Here is an 18,185-nt window from a genome sequence, read left to right on the forward strand (position 1 = left end):
TCAGTTAAGTATTACACTTTTTCCTTTTTCATACCTGCTACATGACTATGGAGTTATAGTTTTATGACATTCTTTAGCTAAAATTGATTCCAAAATGGTGCTGTTTTATTCTTGTTAAAACACCAGTTCTGTTTTACTGTACAGCCTTCCTACTGACATTCAAGCGGAGTCTATACCACTGATTCTAGGCGGCGGTGATGTACTTATGGTAAGTTTAGCCTCATATAAGGCAGAAAACCCCTGACCAGTAATAAAGTCTGTGTGGCTAAACATTGTGCTTAGTTTTTGTTGTGACATTATTTTTTCATTTCAATGATTTCATTATAATAATTTAAAGTAAACATAAGATAAAGCTGAACTCATTAGCGCTAAGGTCATATCTTACCTTTCAGCAATTTCTTTATTATGTTTTACAATGCAGGTATTCAGCCACTGAGAAATCCCCACTTAAATAAGTCAGTAGTGCTCTGTCCCCTTACTTTTTCTTTATTAAGACCAGTGGCTGCTTTGTCTGCTTTTCCTTCAGCCACCAGTTTCAGAACATTTTCTATGGTTTAATTTTAGTCAGCCAAGAAATAGTTACGTTGCCACTCACTTTAGTGGGAGGACCCTGGAGTCTCATACACTACCTGCCCTATGCACTTTCTCTGCGTAACTGGGCAGTGATGTGACATTGCTAGGCAGTCTTGTGCTTATAAACTCTATATCTGCAGTGTGAGATCAAGAACATGTCCCTCCTGCTCCTTCCTCCAAGCAATGCTACTCATAAGATTTGAAAATGTCACTGCTCACTGTTCTTATGTGGGCCTGCCGGAGGGGAAGCTGTACCTGAGGATCTGCATTGAAGGGACTTCCCTACTGTGGATCTGTGCTTCTTTCATTTGCTTCTTGATCATTCCTCCCACCAGTCATCGGGGGGCAGGTCTGACATGAAAAAACAAAGCCCTTCTCCTTTACCAAGATGGTCACCTTTATAAAGAGACACAGCAGGAGACCAAACCTGGTAAATCAGAAGTGCAAGACTATCAGCTGCAAGAAGGCTACAGAAAGCGCTGATGACTAGTCCTTTTCCTTTGCTTGACTTTTTTTTCCCATGGTTTTCACTGTGTAAAGTGTTTGTGAATCACTACATACTGTATGTCCACCGACGTGACAAGCCTCATGTGATACACAGAGATTAAACAAATCCTCCCCCGCATAGGTTGTACCTGTTTTTCTGCAGCCCTCTCTGAGTCTCCAGCAAGCAAGTGTCTTCTAGAGATTGTCTTTCCCCCTGATTTAATGACATTGGAACACACCCATCTGATTGGTGTCAAAAGGAAAAAAAGGCCACTGCTTAGTTACCTCCATTTCCTAGCATGTGATTGATCACTGAGGAAGCAGCAATGCATTCTCTACTCTTCTGTAGGCATTTTCAGTGTAGGACTTACAAGCATTCTGTAGAGCGCTGCCCTTTCCTCTATCCTTCAGTGATGTTATACAGGGGATTACAGGGGGCTGATATCTGTACTGCAAGATTCATTTCATTCATTTGTTGTTTTTGAATAAAAGAAATAACTAGATTTTGTGTGTTTTTATATTGCTATTTGAGCATGGCTTTAAAGATCAGCTTCTTCTAAAACTAGTATGTTGTGTTTGGGCACTGAATTACCCACTTGCTCTTTATATACAATATCTTGGAGACTTCAGTAGGGAGGCTTTCATACAATAGCTTGTGCTCTTGTCCCCTCCAAACAAAGACACTACAATGATGTCCTGCAGGATTCCTGTCCTATCCAGTGTTCTGGAGAATCATTTGGAAAACAACATTACCTTATTTAATGGCTGTGACATTGGAGTGGAAGTGGGAATTCTGGGGGATGTAATTGATCTTAAAGATGATTTGGTTTAATGTTGGATCTAAAATATTAATGGCTTTAATTTATGTTTGTTACAGGCTGCTGAGACTGGAAGTGGCAAGACAGGGGTACGTGTATTTGATGTTGGTTTTGCTTACAGTATATTTCCTCCACTGCATGATATAACAGCATGTATCAAGAAGGTTGAGCACAGTGACAACAGGATGGTCAGTTGTACATCATGACTACCCTGGACAAGAAGCGCTCTCCCTGCTGGGCCCAGTTTGCAGGAAAAAACGTATTGCATTAGATCTACACCTGCCCGACTCCATCCAAGATGGAAATTTTCTGTCTGTAGGAATGATCTTCAATTGTGAATTTTTATATTTTGCTGTATTTTCTAGTCAAGTTCTATTATTTATTTATTTTTTTTTTTGTTTTGTTTTGTTTTAGGCTTTTAGTATCCCTGTCATTCAGATTGTGTATGAAACCTTGAAAGATCATCAGGAAGGCAAGAAAGGAAAGGCTGCAGTTAAGACTGGCAGCTCAGGTAATTCTACATGATTTACCAGCAGTTCATCATCTGTTCATATTTTAGCAGTATGTTCCAGATTAAGCAAAGTAAAAAGGATGAAAGCTGAATTCTACGAATACAGAAACTTTGTTAAAAGTGCAGGCACACCATGAGTTAAGTCCCAATAGCTGCCTGCCACATTGGCTTATCTCTATTATTTATGTACAACAGGTTTATGGCTTTGCCAGAGGATACAATTAGCATGGAGTCTGTAAGAGAGAAGAAGAGCACAAAGAGCAACTATGCCCACCTCTCCCCTCTTCTGCCCATTCACAGAAGCCTTTGTAATTTGTGAATGAGTTCACGCAATACAAAGGCTTCTGTGATAGGGCAGAACTAATAGCTGCCCTGACTCTACACTTGAAGTGGCTGAGCCCAGCTAGCGGTTCTGGAAGGTGTTCTTTCTGAACCACAGTAAACCTGCCAGATATACACAGAGGTAAGCCCAAGAGATGGTAGACACCCTGTTAGACTTAACTCATAGAGTGCCTTCAATTTTTGCAAAGTTGCAGAATTCCTGGAATTCAGCTTTAAAGCTCTGTTTATCCAAGAATCCGAATATTTATTCTCAGTCTTGAATTGCTATAAGGGATCATGCACACAGTTGCTAGGGGGGAATGCTCAGTGTGCAAGAGTGTACAAAACCTTGTTAAAACCTTCACTTGGACCAATAGTGGCAGCATATAGCTGCCAATAGGAACTCAAGGCTTCAAGGGTTGCATGCCCATGTGCATGAGTATGCAAGTTCTAGCATATCCCTGCATACATCAAAATCCTGTAATTGCTTTGTATATTCGCTTGCATGCTGCAGCTGTGGCTCCTGGAGAATTTTCTACTCAGGTTCCTTTTCAGTTTAACAGGCTCCCTTGCTGCTGTGTGCTTGAGCCCTAAGAAGAGATGTAGATGGTCAAATGCACCATTCTCTTAAGTGCATCTAGCTTTCATTTCAGATCAGTTTGAGATGTTTCTTAGATTAGAGTTTCTTCACAGTTGAATTTGACATTTTGACCAACATTTGACCTTCTAAGTGGTGTCAAGTTGCTTCAAGCTGCTTTTGCATTTCTGTTGACATCTGTTAAGAAAATCTGTTCTGATGCAAACACAAACCCATTGATACAAGCCTTAGTCCTAGGATTTTCAGCAGTTCCCCTGTATTAAAACAGCACCCTACGTTTTAAGTATTTAATTTTCAATAAGTAGTGTATTATTATATAAAACTGTACTTTTTTTTTTTTTATAGTGATGAATAAATGGCAGATGAATCCATATGACAGAGGCTCTGCCTTTGGTAAGTATTTTATCATTTGCTTAGAATTACTGTCTAAAAGGCAGTCAGGAAGGTACTAAGGGACTTTATTGGTGCTCTACCCCCAAAGTAACACAAACCTGCAGCAATAAAGAGAAAAAAAAATTAATCAGTTCAACCTGACGTAATTGTATTTAAGATCAATGCACACAGATTTAAAAATACACACACACACAAAAATGTATAGTACACTCAAATTCTCCGGAAGGGTATAAAGTGTTTATCAAGCTTCGGGCATTTGTTTCTTGGGCTGGGTAAGGAGAGGAGTTTAGGTGAAAAATGTGCATGTTGTGTGTTTACAGTCTCTCACGTTCAAGTCTATATGGCTAGAAATACCTAATTACGCCATAGAAAAAAAGGAAAGCTTATGAAGCATGTGACGTACAGTGTATAAGTGATTGAGCATTGAAATTTAAACAGGCACAATTCTGCATGCCTAGCTAAAAGTTTTGAGAATGACACAAATATACATTTTTCACAAAGTCTACTGCTTTAGTGTTTTTAGATCCTTTTTGTCAGATGGTACTATGGTATACTGAAGTATAATTAGAAGCTTTTCATAAGTGTCAAAGGCTTTTATTGACCAGTACATTAAGTTTATGCAGAGTCAATATTTGCAGTGTTGACCCTTCTTTTTCAAGACCTCTGCAATTTGCCCTGGTATGCTGTCAATCAACTTCTGGGCCACATCCTGACTGATGGCAGCCCATTCTTGCATAATCAGTGCTTGAAGTTTGTCAGAATCTGTGGGGGTTTTATTGTTTGCCCACCTCTTGAGGATTGACCACAAGTTCTCAATGGGATTAAGGTCCAGGGAGTTTCCTGGCCATGGACCCAGGTGAAAGGTGCTCCATCATGCTGGAAAAGGCATTGTTTATCACCAAACTGTTCTTGGATGGTTGGGAGAAGGTGCTCTCGGAGGATGTTTTTTGTATCATTCTTCATTCATGGTTGTGTTCTTGGGCAAAATTATGACTGAGCCCACTCCCTTGGCTGAGCAGCAAACCCAGACATGAATGGTCTCAGGATGCTTTACTGTTGGAATGACACAGGACTGATGGTAGTGCTAACCTTTTCTTCTCTGGACAAGGTTATTTCTGGATGCCCCAAACAATTGGAAAGGTAATTCATCAAAGAAAATAACTTTACCCCAGTCTTCAGCAGTCCAATCCCTGTATCTTTTGCAGAATATCAGTCTGTCCCTGAGTTTTTCCTGGAGAGAAGTGGCTTCTTTGCTTCCCTTCTTGACACCAGGCCATCCTCCAAAAGTCTTCGTCTCACTGTGCATGCAGATGTACTCACTCCTGCCTGCTGCCATTCCTGAACAAGCTCTGCGCTGGTGGTGCCCCAACCCTGAAGCTGAATCAACTTTAGAAGATGGTCCTGGCAATTGCTGTACTTTCTTGGACGCCCTGAAGCTTCTTCACAACAAATGAACCTCTCTCCTTGAAGTTCTTGATGATCTGATAAATGGTTGATTTAGGTGAAATCTTAGTAGCAGCAATATCCTTGCCTGTGAGTCCCTTTTTGTGCAAAGTAATGATGACTGCACATGTTTCCTTGCAGGTAAATTAATATTTGTGTAATTCTCAAAACTTTTGGCCAGGGCTGTATAATCAGGTGTAGGAAAACGGGACAAAACATGCCACTGGCGGCTTCTGTTTGTGTAGTGTAATTATTTGGATTAAGGGACTATTTATATTACGTGGGGGTTTTGGTTTTTTTTTGTTATTTTTAACATGATTGTGCAAAAAGAAGCTATTCACGCTGCTGTTTTACTTCCCCTTAAGAGTTCTTACTGCATTATATATGAGGTAGAGAAGCTGCACAGATAACATTTATTCGGAAGTCTGCAGTCCCTCCTGGATGGACTTTTAAATCTCTGTTTAGTTTTGCAATAAGCAATTTATCGAAAGAAAAGGGTACTCGTTATGATGGAAATATAATAGTTTCTATTGCAGCCTTGGTTTTAAAAACCACTGTGCTGTAGGCTCCATCCTCTGGCTTCAATGTTTGGTGAGTCAGAATGAATGCCACAGGATTATGGGAACAGAAGAAGTATCTTATCAGGCCATTTTTTGTAGAGCTTGCGTTTCTCTTTAAAGTAAAAGTTATCTGAGTAGCTATATAGCTGCTGGATCATTTTTAAAGGTGGTGAAGGTGGGTACCCATCCCGCTGACGCCCACCACTTTTCCAGAGGATTTTGGCACTTCCAGTTTTGTTTTTTTTGTTTAAAAGCTGTTACTGGCTTGTAAAGCTGCCATTCAAATAGTGAACAGAGGAGAGATCCTTCCAAAAAGACGACTTGTCATGGCCCATGCTCTCACAAGGAATGTTGTGCGTACTTTGTGATGGCAATAACGTTGATTTAAAAAAAAAGAAAAGGTACAGTGTAGGAAAAAAAAATTAAAACAAATATTAAAATTAAAGAAAAATATTTTAAAGTGCCCCCTCTCCCCCCGTTCTAATGCGCATGCACGTAGATCCCTCATGTAACTGTCAGTCGCATGACATTAAAAACAAATAAAAAATCAACACCCACCATTTTATTCTCTAGGGCCTCTGTAAAATATATTTTGGGGGTTCTACATAACTTACTAGCAAAACCATGCACATTTTTACACCGTATGAGAGAGAGAAATGTCAGAATAAGCCCAGTTTTGCAGCGGATGAGCATGCAGCCAATTAAGTCATATCAGATGACCTGCATATTTGTCTGAAACAGCAGCAAACTAAATATTGAACCTTGAGAATCTACAGGTTTTTAAACTAAATGGCAGTAGCAGCTCACATGATGATGGGTACATAAAAAAAACAAACACAACAAACCTGTATGGACATTCTGACCAGTCGCAGTTTTCCTGGAAGGAATTGGCAGTTAACTAGTTCTTATGCTGTCCGAAGTTGCTTTTTTAATGTTTTTGTTTGTTTTTTTCTTATACAGCTATCGGTTCTGATGGACTTTGTTGTCAGAGCAGAGAAATGAAGGAGTGGCATGGATGTAGGTCAACCCGTGGAGTTAGCAAAGGTAAATGGAGCTAAAGAGCATTCTGATTTTTACCAATAAAATGACTGGCACTGGAGATTTCATTTAACATGGCTAAAGTATATCTAAGCCCAAAAACAAAAATGTAATAGATGTTGGCTTATAAGTCTTTAGATTTAGGGGCTGCATGAATTTTTTTTGGGGGGGGGTTGTGTTTTGTTTTTTTTTTCCTGGCAATTCTGCTAGTAATTCACCTCTTGCCTTAGAATGAAAACCCTCACTTGCCATACTGTATCTTTTGAAGGATGTAACACACTAAAAGTTCATTGATAGGGTTTACATACACTTTTCCATATCCTGTCCATGGGTCTCCTCTGTGAATAGTAATGCAAGAAGAACTAGAGGTTGCATATGAATCCGATGATAGCAACCACTATTGTACTGTTAATCAGTGGGAGCAAGCTAACTAGGTTTAGGCACTTACACTTCCTTTATGCTGTAACAAAGGTTGAACACACTTTTAGCCTTCAGTATTGAATATTGTACTGTATGCTTTTGTGTTTAAACATACAGTATGCTCTATATAGATTTATGTATGATGTTTTTAGAGATGAAATTATCTCGGTTTTCACTTATTAGAGACACCGCCAATGGTGCTAAAATAAAATGTACCTAAAGGGTAACTGTAGTTCTAAACAATATCCCATTTGCCATTTTTAACTTTTGCGTATTAAAGCCGAACTTCACCCTCTCAGTCAACACTATTTTTTGATCCTTATGCTGCTAGCATTCATGAATAGATAGGAAAGTGTATCATATTTACTTATTTTAAATTTTTTACATTTCTTCAGTTTCTTCCTTGTTTCCAGGCCTAGGCAAATAAAGTCATACATCCCTGGGGTTTTCTTATGCTAAGCACTCCCTCCTGCCTGCATGCCTGAGCTAAGAGCAGATGGATTCCTGGAAGTAAATGCTAAATGAATCTTTAACCCTTACTCAAGGTGGCCATAGCCAGAAATGCTAGGGGGTGTTTTTCAAAGTGATTTATCAGCAAAATACAGCAGGGAGACCTGTATGGATGGGAGAGTTTGTTTTGAATATTAACCACTTCCAGTCCGGACACTTTTTCCCCCCCCTTCCTGTCCAGGCTAATTTTCAACTTTCAGTGCTATCACACTTTGACAATTGCGCAGTCATGCAACACTGTACCCATATGAATTTTTTATCATTTTTTGAGACAGATAAAACTTTATTTTGGTGGTATTTATTCACCACTGGGATTTTTATTTTTTTTGCTATATAAATAAAAAAGTCCAAACATTTTGGAAAAAAGTGTTTCTTATAAAATTTTGCATATAATCTTTCTTCATAAATCTTGGCCAAAATGTATTCGGTTATCTTTTTAGTAAAAAAAAAAAAATAACCCAAATTAGTTTATAACCAAAAATTATAATGCAAAATTTTTTGTTTTACTTTTTTATTTTTTTATATTTTTATTTATTTTTTTGTAACATACTGTCTCCCTAGCAGTACAGTGTCACCATAGTGACACTGTACTACTTGTGGGGGGAGATTAAGATTTTTTTTTTTTTTTACACTGATTGCTTTTACACCCATAAAGGCTGTAAAAGCAATCATTTCTCCTTCTCTCTGACTGCATTCTTGCAGCCATTGAGAAATACCGTGAGAGCTGTGGTTGGTCACAGCTTGTCACATGGTACAAGGCTGTTGTGAATAGCCTTGTACCATGTGACCTCTGTGATCATTCACAGATTTCACACGTAGTAAGCAATGATGTCAGGAAGTGACATCTTGCTTACTACTATTCATGTGATCACTGATTGGCCAGTCAGTGATCACATGATCGGGACCTCACACAGAGGTCCCGTACAGCGATCGGTGTTCCGCTGTGTCCGGAGGACACAGAGGGCACCGGATCACGGTGCTGCGTGCTCCCAGGGAGCTCGCACACCCTGAAAATGAGGGCGCCGTTTATGAACGGCAACCCGCTCCTGCACTGCTCCCATCCAGCTCCCATTTATGTACATGGACCGGACGGGAAGCAGTTAAAAATGAATTGGTGTTTTTAATTTGTGATGCTCAGATGCAGTGAATTTCAGCTTCAAATCAGTAAGGAAATTACAGTTCTGAATGCAGTCAGGCCACTTCCATTGCTTGCAAGGGGCCAAGCCGTGCGTGCATCTCTCAGTTCTTCTGAAATGATAGGCATGCTGCGGGCCTGGATGTAAACAATCTATCTGTAACTCTGCACATTCACGTTAAACGGCCATTTTTCTCTGTGGTCAGGCCTCTGCTTTTTATAGGATTCCCAATGTTTTATCAGTTCCCTACTTTAACTGATACTCAAAAACTTTGGCACTTTAAGAAAATATTGTGCCGCATTGATAAAGAAGTTAATTTAATAGGACACTGATCCTGAAATTTTAACTTAGGCTTTTAACTGTTCTATGGAGTCTAATACTTGTCATCCTTATGTTTTACAGGAAAGTATTACTATGAAGTGTCCTGTCATGATCAGGGTTTGTGTCGAGTTGGTTGGTCTACACTTCAGGCATCATTAGATCTTGGTAAGTGTGCTATGTACCATGGAAACGGAATGATACCTTACAAGATTGGCAAAGTTCACCCAAACTGGCAATAATATGTTAGTTGTGCTGAAGTGTAGGGCTATTAAACCGTATTTAAGTGAAATGTGTCACCCTGCTCAGTGCTCAAGGGAGGCTTACCGGATAAATTTGACAATCATGTTATAGAATGGTCAAATTGTGCACAGATATAATCCTAAGGCAACCGCTCCAGTCTCCTCTACAGCCTACAACCATGGGTCAAATGGCATTCACCCACTCAGCTTTTCTCTCCATTTTACGAGCACGAGGAAAAATAGCAGTGACCACAGGAGAGAAAAGCTGAGTGGGTGAATGCCATTTGACCCATGGTTGGAGGCTGGAGCAGTTGCCTTAGGATTATATATGTGCACAATTTGACAATTCTATAACATGATGGTCATATTTATCCGGTAAGCCTTCCTTGAGCACTGAGTGAGGTGACACGTGTTTCACTTGAATACAGTTGATCATCTAAATAATTGAAGATTTGTGATTGCACTCAGGGTCATTTTTTTTAGTGTCCTTTAACACTGGGATTTTTGTATTCACTTTCACAATATTTTTTTATAGTATTTGTCATTCATATCATTTGTACTCTGTATTTGCACTTTTAGCACCGCACTTTTATAAGTAATCGTAATGTGCCAAGGTTTCTTTTTTTGATAACTGTTCATCTGTGAATGTCTGTACACCTTTACAACAAAACTTGTGGTCAAACAAGAGAATGAAGTGGTTTTATTTAGCTGGAATTTTGTTTATTGTACCATGTATAGTCTGAATGCTGCAATCCTTGAAGTGCGTTATGCAAAGTCCTTGATGTCTATAAAACAACCAATCAGCAGTTTTCTGCAGCTTAAAGTGGCAAAACAAAACCCTATATTCACGTTATTTATTATTTCTTTAGATAAATGTTATATTTTTATCCAATATATTTATTCATTAAATTCTCATTTCTTTTCATCCAGAGGAAAAACTAATATTGACTTCTTTCTTTAGGAACGGACAAGTTTGGCTTTGGGTTTGGAGGAACAGGAAAGAAGTCTCACAACAAGCAGTTTGATAATTATGGGGAGGTAATCCATTCTCTTTGTTTGCTGTGGGGACATATAGGGGGAGATTTACTAAAGTGGGTACATACAGAATCTGGTGCAGCTGTGCATAATAACCAACCAGCTTCCGGATTTCATTGTCAAAGCTTAAAGTAATACTATACACACAGTTTTTTCTGTGTGTGGATGATGGCACTGTAATTATTTTAATTAAAAAAAAAAATCTGCCTTTTTCCTAATTGATATACAGCTGTCACATGACCCAGCTCTATCCCAGCCTGTCTGTAGGTGGCAGGCAGTAGTGGGAGGAGCATCTAGTCCTCTTCTGCTGGTCATATGTTCAAAAAGAAAGAAAGGAAAAACAGCCTTTGGAATACAGTACAGAGTGAAAATAAACTCAAACTGTTTTAATTCGTCATACAAATATATGTTTGAAATCAAATCTTTATTATATTTTGGGGGCAATAACATGGTGTAGGCAGATTTCTGCCAGTCACAGGCTGTGTCAAACCCCTCCAGCCTGTGTTTTGGAGTAACAGGGATGTAATATCCCACCCTTATTGTGTTTAGCTGGATAGAGAGCATGGAGCAGAAGGGAGGGAGTGGGCTGTCATTTACCACTGTGTATATGCCCACATGTGTGACTCTCTATAGTGAGATTGGCTGCTCAGATGTGATAGGCAGGAAATTTGGCAGCAGATAAAGTTCCTCTCTTTTTTTTTTCTGGAGGATATGTGCATATTATGGACAAACATGGGGTATCAGAGCTACGGTGTTTCCTGGCAGCATGTGACCCGTTTGTTCTGGGTACTCTTTACTTTGTGAGCAGCCAAGTGCCTAGGCGCTCAGCACACAGCCAGTGTTTGTCTCCAGTGCTGTCATGAGCCTAGGAAACAATTGAGTCAAAGGGTCTATGAGCATATAGGAGTGTACTAAGATACAGCCACAAATACAAGTGTATGCAAACTATGAGACGGAGTGAGTGATTAGCCCATGGACTATACATAAACAACGGTCACTAGGAAGTATGCTGCTGCCTGCCATGGAGAGGAAACTCCATCTGTACAATGAAAAAAAAGAGGTGGGGGAGATACAGTGCAAATACTACTGTAGTTTTAAAAGCTTAAAAGAGAAGTATGGGGTTTTTAAAATAAAAAATGTTATACTCACCTAGGTGGATGCAGCATTGATCCCCCACCGCCTCTGCACAGAGAACTGAGCAATCAAACACTGCTGATCTCTCAGTTCTCCCCTCTGCTCTGAGCGAAGAGCAGTAACTGTCAGTTATTGGCTCTCTGCTCTTCCAGTGCTCACTGGAGCATTGGGCTGTGAAGAGGTTGGGAGGAGCTGGCTGAGGCTCTAGGAAGGTGGATCACTGAGAGGCTGAGTCAGGTGCAGGTCCAGGCTTCTTGGTGGATCCCGATCATTTGGTTGGGATCTTGTCAGAGCCTGTACTGGCCCTGTCATGTCAGCCGACAACAGGGTTTAACCCACTGTTGGCTGAAAATGGGTCACAGGAGTGCAGAACAAACTGCACTCCTCTGATCTATAGAAGTATAGCCAAAATATCTTTGGCTATACTTCTTTTAAATAGTACTACTCACAAGCATGAATATCACAAGTGGAGAGTAATGGATAGAATGGGGACAGGCGCTGCTAGAACTTCCAAGCTCTCCAAGGAAAGGAGAGATGGGTGAGCAGTGTCCGGACTGCTGTCATACAAACAAGCCAAGCTTGACATTGGATGAACCGTCTGCGTCCTCAGCCCCGAATGTTCCTGCCACTGATGACTTTACCACTGGAGTGTGCACAGTAGCAGGAAGCTTTTTGAGGAGACTTCCTTTTGTTTACCTTGTGAATAGACCTAGTGCACATAGGGTTTATTGTGTCTTGCTGAGAGCATATCGATTAGTGTATATGGGCTTCAAGGTTTACACTGAATGTAAAGCACATGGTATAAAGCACATCTATGCCCTGTGGGTCTAAGTCCACACTTGGTTGGGTTCAAAACATTTCATAAACCACCTCTTATGTACCGTCAACTGAAGAAGTGGCTTAGAAAAGCTAAGAAATGTCTCCAACATTACAGAACAAAATTAGTGCAATGTGAAGAATTATCACTAGCTATACCATGACCTGGGTAAATGAGAACCTTCAAAGAAATTCCATGGGTTTATGAATTACTACCTTGAGACAATTGGTACCATATTTGCTACAAAAAAAAAAAAAACTTTGAAAAAAACTGTACAATTAGAGAAATTTGATCACGTGAAAAGCATTGCATATAAACAATAGTTGGTACAATCTTACAACTGTGTTCACATTTGTACACAACATTACTGCTCTTCTCTGTGTGAAATTGCTGCAAGTAGTCAATTTTTATATATTAGTCTGAATTTTGTTTTTAATCAATAGGAGTTTACAATGCATGATACCATTGGTTGCTACTTGGACATAGACAGTAGCCGTGTGAAGTTCTCCAAGAATGGTGAGTGATTTCATCTTTTTATTAGGATTTGCTGTTTTTAGGAGAGTCTTGATTTCAACTTTTGTTTGCTTATATTTAGGCAAAGACCTCGGACATGCATTTGATCTTCCTGCGCACTTGAAGAACCAAGCATGCTTTGCAGCATGTGTTCTGAAGGTAAGCACAATGTCTTTCAGTACTTCTGTTTGTGGCTTTGGATAGAGTGGGAGAGGATTAGATCTCTTGTAGGGTTTTAGAGAGATTTTCCCTCACTTTCTATCCTACTGGCAATGGTTTTACTAGACGGGAAGCAAGGAGCAATCTGCAACAGGGACACGTACAGAAATAAAAACAAAAATAAATAAAAGCCTTCCCCAAGTCTCCTAAATGAAAGCACTTTATTGTTAGTGTTGGAGAGTTCCCTTCACGTCTGGTATAATGTTTACAGGACAGGTAGTGTGGGGATAGCTCTCTAATGGCTCATTGGTGGCCTTTGTAGAGCGATCTGCAGTGAATTTGTTTTCAGGGGGGTTTTGACAGTCAATGAGGCATTACGTTGTGTCCTCACCACCTGTTTTAACCCCAAAAAACCCACACCATTGCGCCACAACTGTATGCATTGCACATGGCTTTGGTGCAACCTCATTCACTTGAATGGGTTACGCTCAGCGGGTGGTACTGCCCGCTAAACGCAACAGGGGGAATATTTTTTGCGTGTATATACCCCTGGCAGCTGCTGTTACAGCTCAAGGGAAAGCTTATCTGAAACCTAAGGACTGTTCACAAATTGGTTATTTCAGAATGCTGAGCTGAAATTTAATTTTGGAGAAGAGGAATTCAAATTTCCACCTAAGGATGGATTTGTTGCTTTGTGCAAAGCTCCAGATGGCCACGCAGTCAAATCTCAAAATGCTGGTACGTATAAAATTCTGCTTGTTTCAGATTCTATATGTCAAATTTATAGTTTAGGAAATGAAAGCTAATTGGTTTGTGGCATAACTGTTGTGCTGCTGCTTCCTCTTCCCATTTGACCTTTGCTGCACAGTGGATTGCAAAAGGCTGATACAAAGTTAGATTCAGGTACTTGCAGAATTTGCATTAAAAATGCTTTGGATATATTAATGAATACAGAGCTTAATACATTTGTCTGGTTTATATCTTCCTGAAGCTCAGCTATAAGTGTAGCTATGCATTTAAAATGTTTCATTGCTCCTTTTAATTGGTTGATTCATTATCCATAAAGTGATGATTTCCTGTAGCACATTCCTTCTATGGAGCATGAAAATAAGTGTTTCTAAGGCCAGATTTCAGCAGCTACAAACACCACATATGCCTGCCATTTTTCCAAAAAGTTTTAGTAGCACATGCCTGTATAGAGAGTATATGTACATAGCACAATCTTAAAATTATCCACATTTAACCAAGACATCTCACATAATGAGACTAAAGGATCAAAAACATTTGATAAACATGAAATAACTAGGGATGCACCGACTCTGGTAGGTTCATTTGACTGTTGTCCTTGGGGGATGGGTGGGATGTGTGCTTTGTGAATCATTGCAGTTCTTATAAGACTTAGGCCTGGTTCACACCTTTGCCTTTTTTTGGAGCTTTTTGCAGAAACGCACTGCAGTCCATTTAACATAGTTTCCTATGGGACACGTTCACATCTATGCTTTTTTTCAGCTGCTGCATTTTTAAAAAGAGTCACGGACTTTTTTAAACACAAAACAGTGTGTTTTTGGTTCAATAGACTGCAATGGAGAAGCATGTAGTGCATTTTTAATGCATTTTGCATTTTTAATCTGCCCAGCAACAAAATGGCCAAAAAAAGCATAAAAAGCGCAAAACGCACTGCAGAAACTGATCAACAGCAAACTGCATAGGTGTGAACCAAGCTTTAGGGTTTCAGGTCCTTCCTTTGCACTTGCATTTACCATTTACTAGGTTTAATGTTGTTCCACCACTTTTACTAACATCTGCTATTATGTGGTGTTTTTTATTTCAGGAAGTGCCCAAGTGAGTCAGGCAAAGAATATGCCTAATGCACCAAAAGCCCTCATTATTGAACCATCCCGAGAGCTGGCAGAGCAGACTCTGAATAACGTCAAGCAGTTCAAGAAATATGTGGACAGTCCAAAGCTAAGGTGATCACTATGAGTAGGCTTGTGAACTTTAATGCTTTTACACTTTTCAGTTAAAAAATGAATCATGCTCCACACTAATTTTGCATATGACCCTGAATTGTGTTTACAAGGGCTGATGAATAGTGGTGAGATTGTATCTGATGTACAAATACTTATGGATATCATATTGTTACTGGCTCATAAACTTCTACCACAATGTTGGATTGCCCCTACTTCACTAGATCACAATATGTGGATAGCGACTGTTAAGGACTATGCATCAACTGGCTTGATGTATCTGATTTTGGCCCTGTATCATTGATATATACTGCTTTCTAGTCATTTAACCTCCCTGGTGGTATTCCCGAGTGTAGCTTGGGGTAAAGTTTCAGCACCACAAGCGGTAACCCCGAGCTACACTCGGGAATACCCTGCAGCGTTGCTCCGGGATCCCTTCTGCACTTACCTTGTCCTGCGCTCCCACGATGTCCCTCCTGCAGTGTCCCCTGCAATGTCCTCCGGCCGATGCCGGCATCTGTCTTCCGGGTTCTGTTCCCTGCGACGTCAGGACGCTTGGGGACGGAACTGGTGGGAAAATTAAAAAATGTCAAAAAGTGACATTCACTCAATACACTAAAATCACATAGTAAAACATTACTGTATCAAACCATTTCACATACATTTTGTCCCTAGTGCTTTGTCCTGTGCCCTGCCTGCATTTTTACTGTTCTTTCTGCCTGGAAACTGAGAAAAGTCCATGGCGTCCAAAAAACGTCCTTTTTAGGTCAAAAGCGGTTTTAGACCAGCTAGAGAACAGCGATAGTAAATTAGAACCACTTGCAGAATTGAGTGATAATGATTCGTTGGGAAATTCGTCATCAGACACTGACGACTTTGCTCAGTGATGTGCGAACTTGGCACTCTATTTCAAATTTCAGTGTTTTTGGTTTGATTATATTATTGAATTAAATGTATTATTATTTTTTTATAATTATTTATTAAATTATAATTTATGGTTTAGGGTTTCAAATTTTAACATACCCGGGATGTTTACTAGACTCTTGTTCGGACAGATTCCAGTGAGTTATTCCTAAAAATTACAGGCCTACAATAAAAAAAACGACATATTTCAATGCAAAAAAATTTACCGCTTTGAGCACAGAAATACTGACATAATCAGACCGCTAGGGAGGTTAATATGTAAGCACAAAGTATCTGATGGAGGTTGGTATCTCCTTGTTTCTTGCCCTTTTATTCTCTGAGCGAAGCAATTGCTGGTTTTGAAGCAAAATAAGATACTGGTGAAGTGACATAACAAATTAAATCTTATATAACCTCATGCCATAACCCTTTATCATAATATATATTTTTATTTATTTTTTGCACATTCACAAAAGGATACTGAATACTGGGGGATATGTTTATGATAAAGGGTTATGGTATGAGGTTATGATGATTGATTTACGTCATATTGGAAGCGCTTTACCAGTATTGGCTTTTAATTCATTAACACAGTAGAGTGATTGCACAGTTGGGTGGTAGCTGCTTTCCTGATTCAATTTTGACTTAATTTTTATTAATTCAGTTATTTTCTTATGTGAGTACCAATAGTGTGGGGGGGTTTCTATTTTAATAGCTGGTTTTGTTATATTTACTTTTTTTCTCCTTTTAACAACATTTTGAACATTTGTGCATTGTGCTTACTATTTTGCACATGGCCCTATCACAGTATGTATCGTTAATTTAGAATGATACATGCTGTGATAGGGCCATATGCAAAATAGTAAGCACAATGCACGGCATGTATCAATAATTATTTAATGCGGGATTAAACCCAAAAGTAAACCTTTTATTACATTGCAGCGCATCCAAACTTTGATGTGATGGCTGCATTCGTTTTCTTTTTATTCTTTTTTTTTACTTTTTCCTCTCCTGATCCAGCCAGTAAGTTTGCATATCCAGTAGAAAAAGCTCTCCTGAAAATCTTGCATTTAGAGTGCTGAGACAAAAACCATTTACTGACAAGGTGCTCACAATGATCAACTTTTATTAATTCATGTAAAACCTTTATACCAAAAGAAAAACATGTTGCTGTAACAGTTTGTGTAACTTCAGTTGGTTAGTGTATTTAAATCTTATAGTACATCAAACACTCCCCATCCCCCCCAGACTGACATTTGTGCCAAGTATGCCCCCTGTACTCCTTCATCCCGAGCGGGGGCACTTTAATACAGGAGGTGTGTTGATGGTCAGCAGGTGAAAACAGAGGGGGGAAAAAATAAGACCGTGTCTTATATTGATTTTCGGTAAAAAAAATGCACTAGGGCTTATTTTCGGGTAGGTCTTATTTTTATTGAGGTTCAAAAAAAAAATGGTACATTTATTCCAGTTCAACTACAAGTATACAGTACAAATTACTGGTACGTTAACGCCTGTTCAAATCAAGATGTACAGTATACAAACAACCGTATGTTATGTTCTGCTTCTACATTTATTCAAATACAATCATGTCATCATCTTCTAGAATATCATCATAACTCTCCATATCAGAACCTGCAATTCCTTCCTGGATTTCTTTTGACTCTAATTCCTTTAGAATTAATGACCCCAATCTCTCATGTGCAGCAATACTGCTCTCCTTAAATGAACACTTCTTGTCCAGGTAGCCTGCTCATAGTGCGTTGGCAACACTGCTTTCAGTGATTTTATCCCATGAATTATTCACCCAAGTCACCACCTCTTGCAGCTTAGGCTTCACAAAGTTCCCCCGCTGATTTCTATCCATTCTGTTTTCAATGAAATCATTGATTTCTATTTGCAAATGGTCCTTGAATGGTTTGTTTATTGCAATGTCAAGTGTCTGGAGATAGGCTGTCATTCCTGCAAGAATCATCTGATCTGTTCTCCTCTCTTTAAGGAAGTTCTTCAGGTCTTTAGCGCGGTGAGTGCTAGGAGAATCCCAGACAAGCAGACCTCATTAGTCACCTCTCAAAACACGTGGAAACATTAAATCTACCCACTTTGTTATAACGGCTTGAGTCCACAATGCCTTCTCTGTTTCAAGAACATAAATACGTGAAACATAGTCTTCTCTTTCTTGCCCCTAGTGATAAGAGGTGTGACCTTCTTTCCATGCAGACGAATTGCCAAAATACAGGACACCCATGCACTTTCGTAACCAGTGGAGGGAATGTAGATTGACGAGGCGCCC

At 39.5% G+C, this 18,185-nt stretch overlaps 1 protein-coding gene across 1 annotated transcript in view; it reads left to right on the forward strand.

Moving 5' to 3' along the window:
- DDX1 (DEAD-box helicase 1) overlaps window positions 1-18,185 on the forward strand; it is a 53,160-nt gene that overhangs the window by 7,853 nt on the left and 27,122 nt on the right. The window contains exons 3-13 of the mRNA XM_089671088.1: window positions 145-208; window positions 1,937-1,966; window positions 2,292-2,388; window positions 3,653-3,700; window positions 6,664-6,747; window positions 9,210-9,293; window positions 10,329-10,405; window positions 12,797-12,869; window positions 12,949-13,025; window positions 13,649-13,763; window positions 14,857-14,995. Of these exons, the coding sequence (XP_089527214.1) occupies window positions 145-208; window positions 1,937-1,966; window positions 2,292-2,388; window positions 3,653-3,700; window positions 6,664-6,747; window positions 9,210-9,293; window positions 10,329-10,405; window positions 12,797-12,869; window positions 12,949-13,025; window positions 13,649-13,763; window positions 14,857-14,995 (888 nt within the window). The remainder of the gene's footprint in view (window positions 1-144; window positions 209-1,936; window positions 1,967-2,291; window positions 2,389-3,652; window positions 3,701-6,663; window positions 6,748-9,209; window positions 9,294-10,328; window positions 10,406-12,796; window positions 12,870-12,948; window positions 13,026-13,648; window positions 13,764-14,856; window positions 14,996-18,185) is intronic.

The sequence above is a fragment of the Staurois parvus genome, unplaced genomic scaffold, assembly GCF_062004578.1.
Source record: "Staurois parvus isolate SC_StPar_1 unplaced genomic scaffold, SC_StPar_1.0 ptg000098l, whole genome shotgun sequence".
NCBI lineage: Eukaryota > Metazoa > Chordata > Amphibia > Anura > Ranidae > Staurois > Staurois parvus.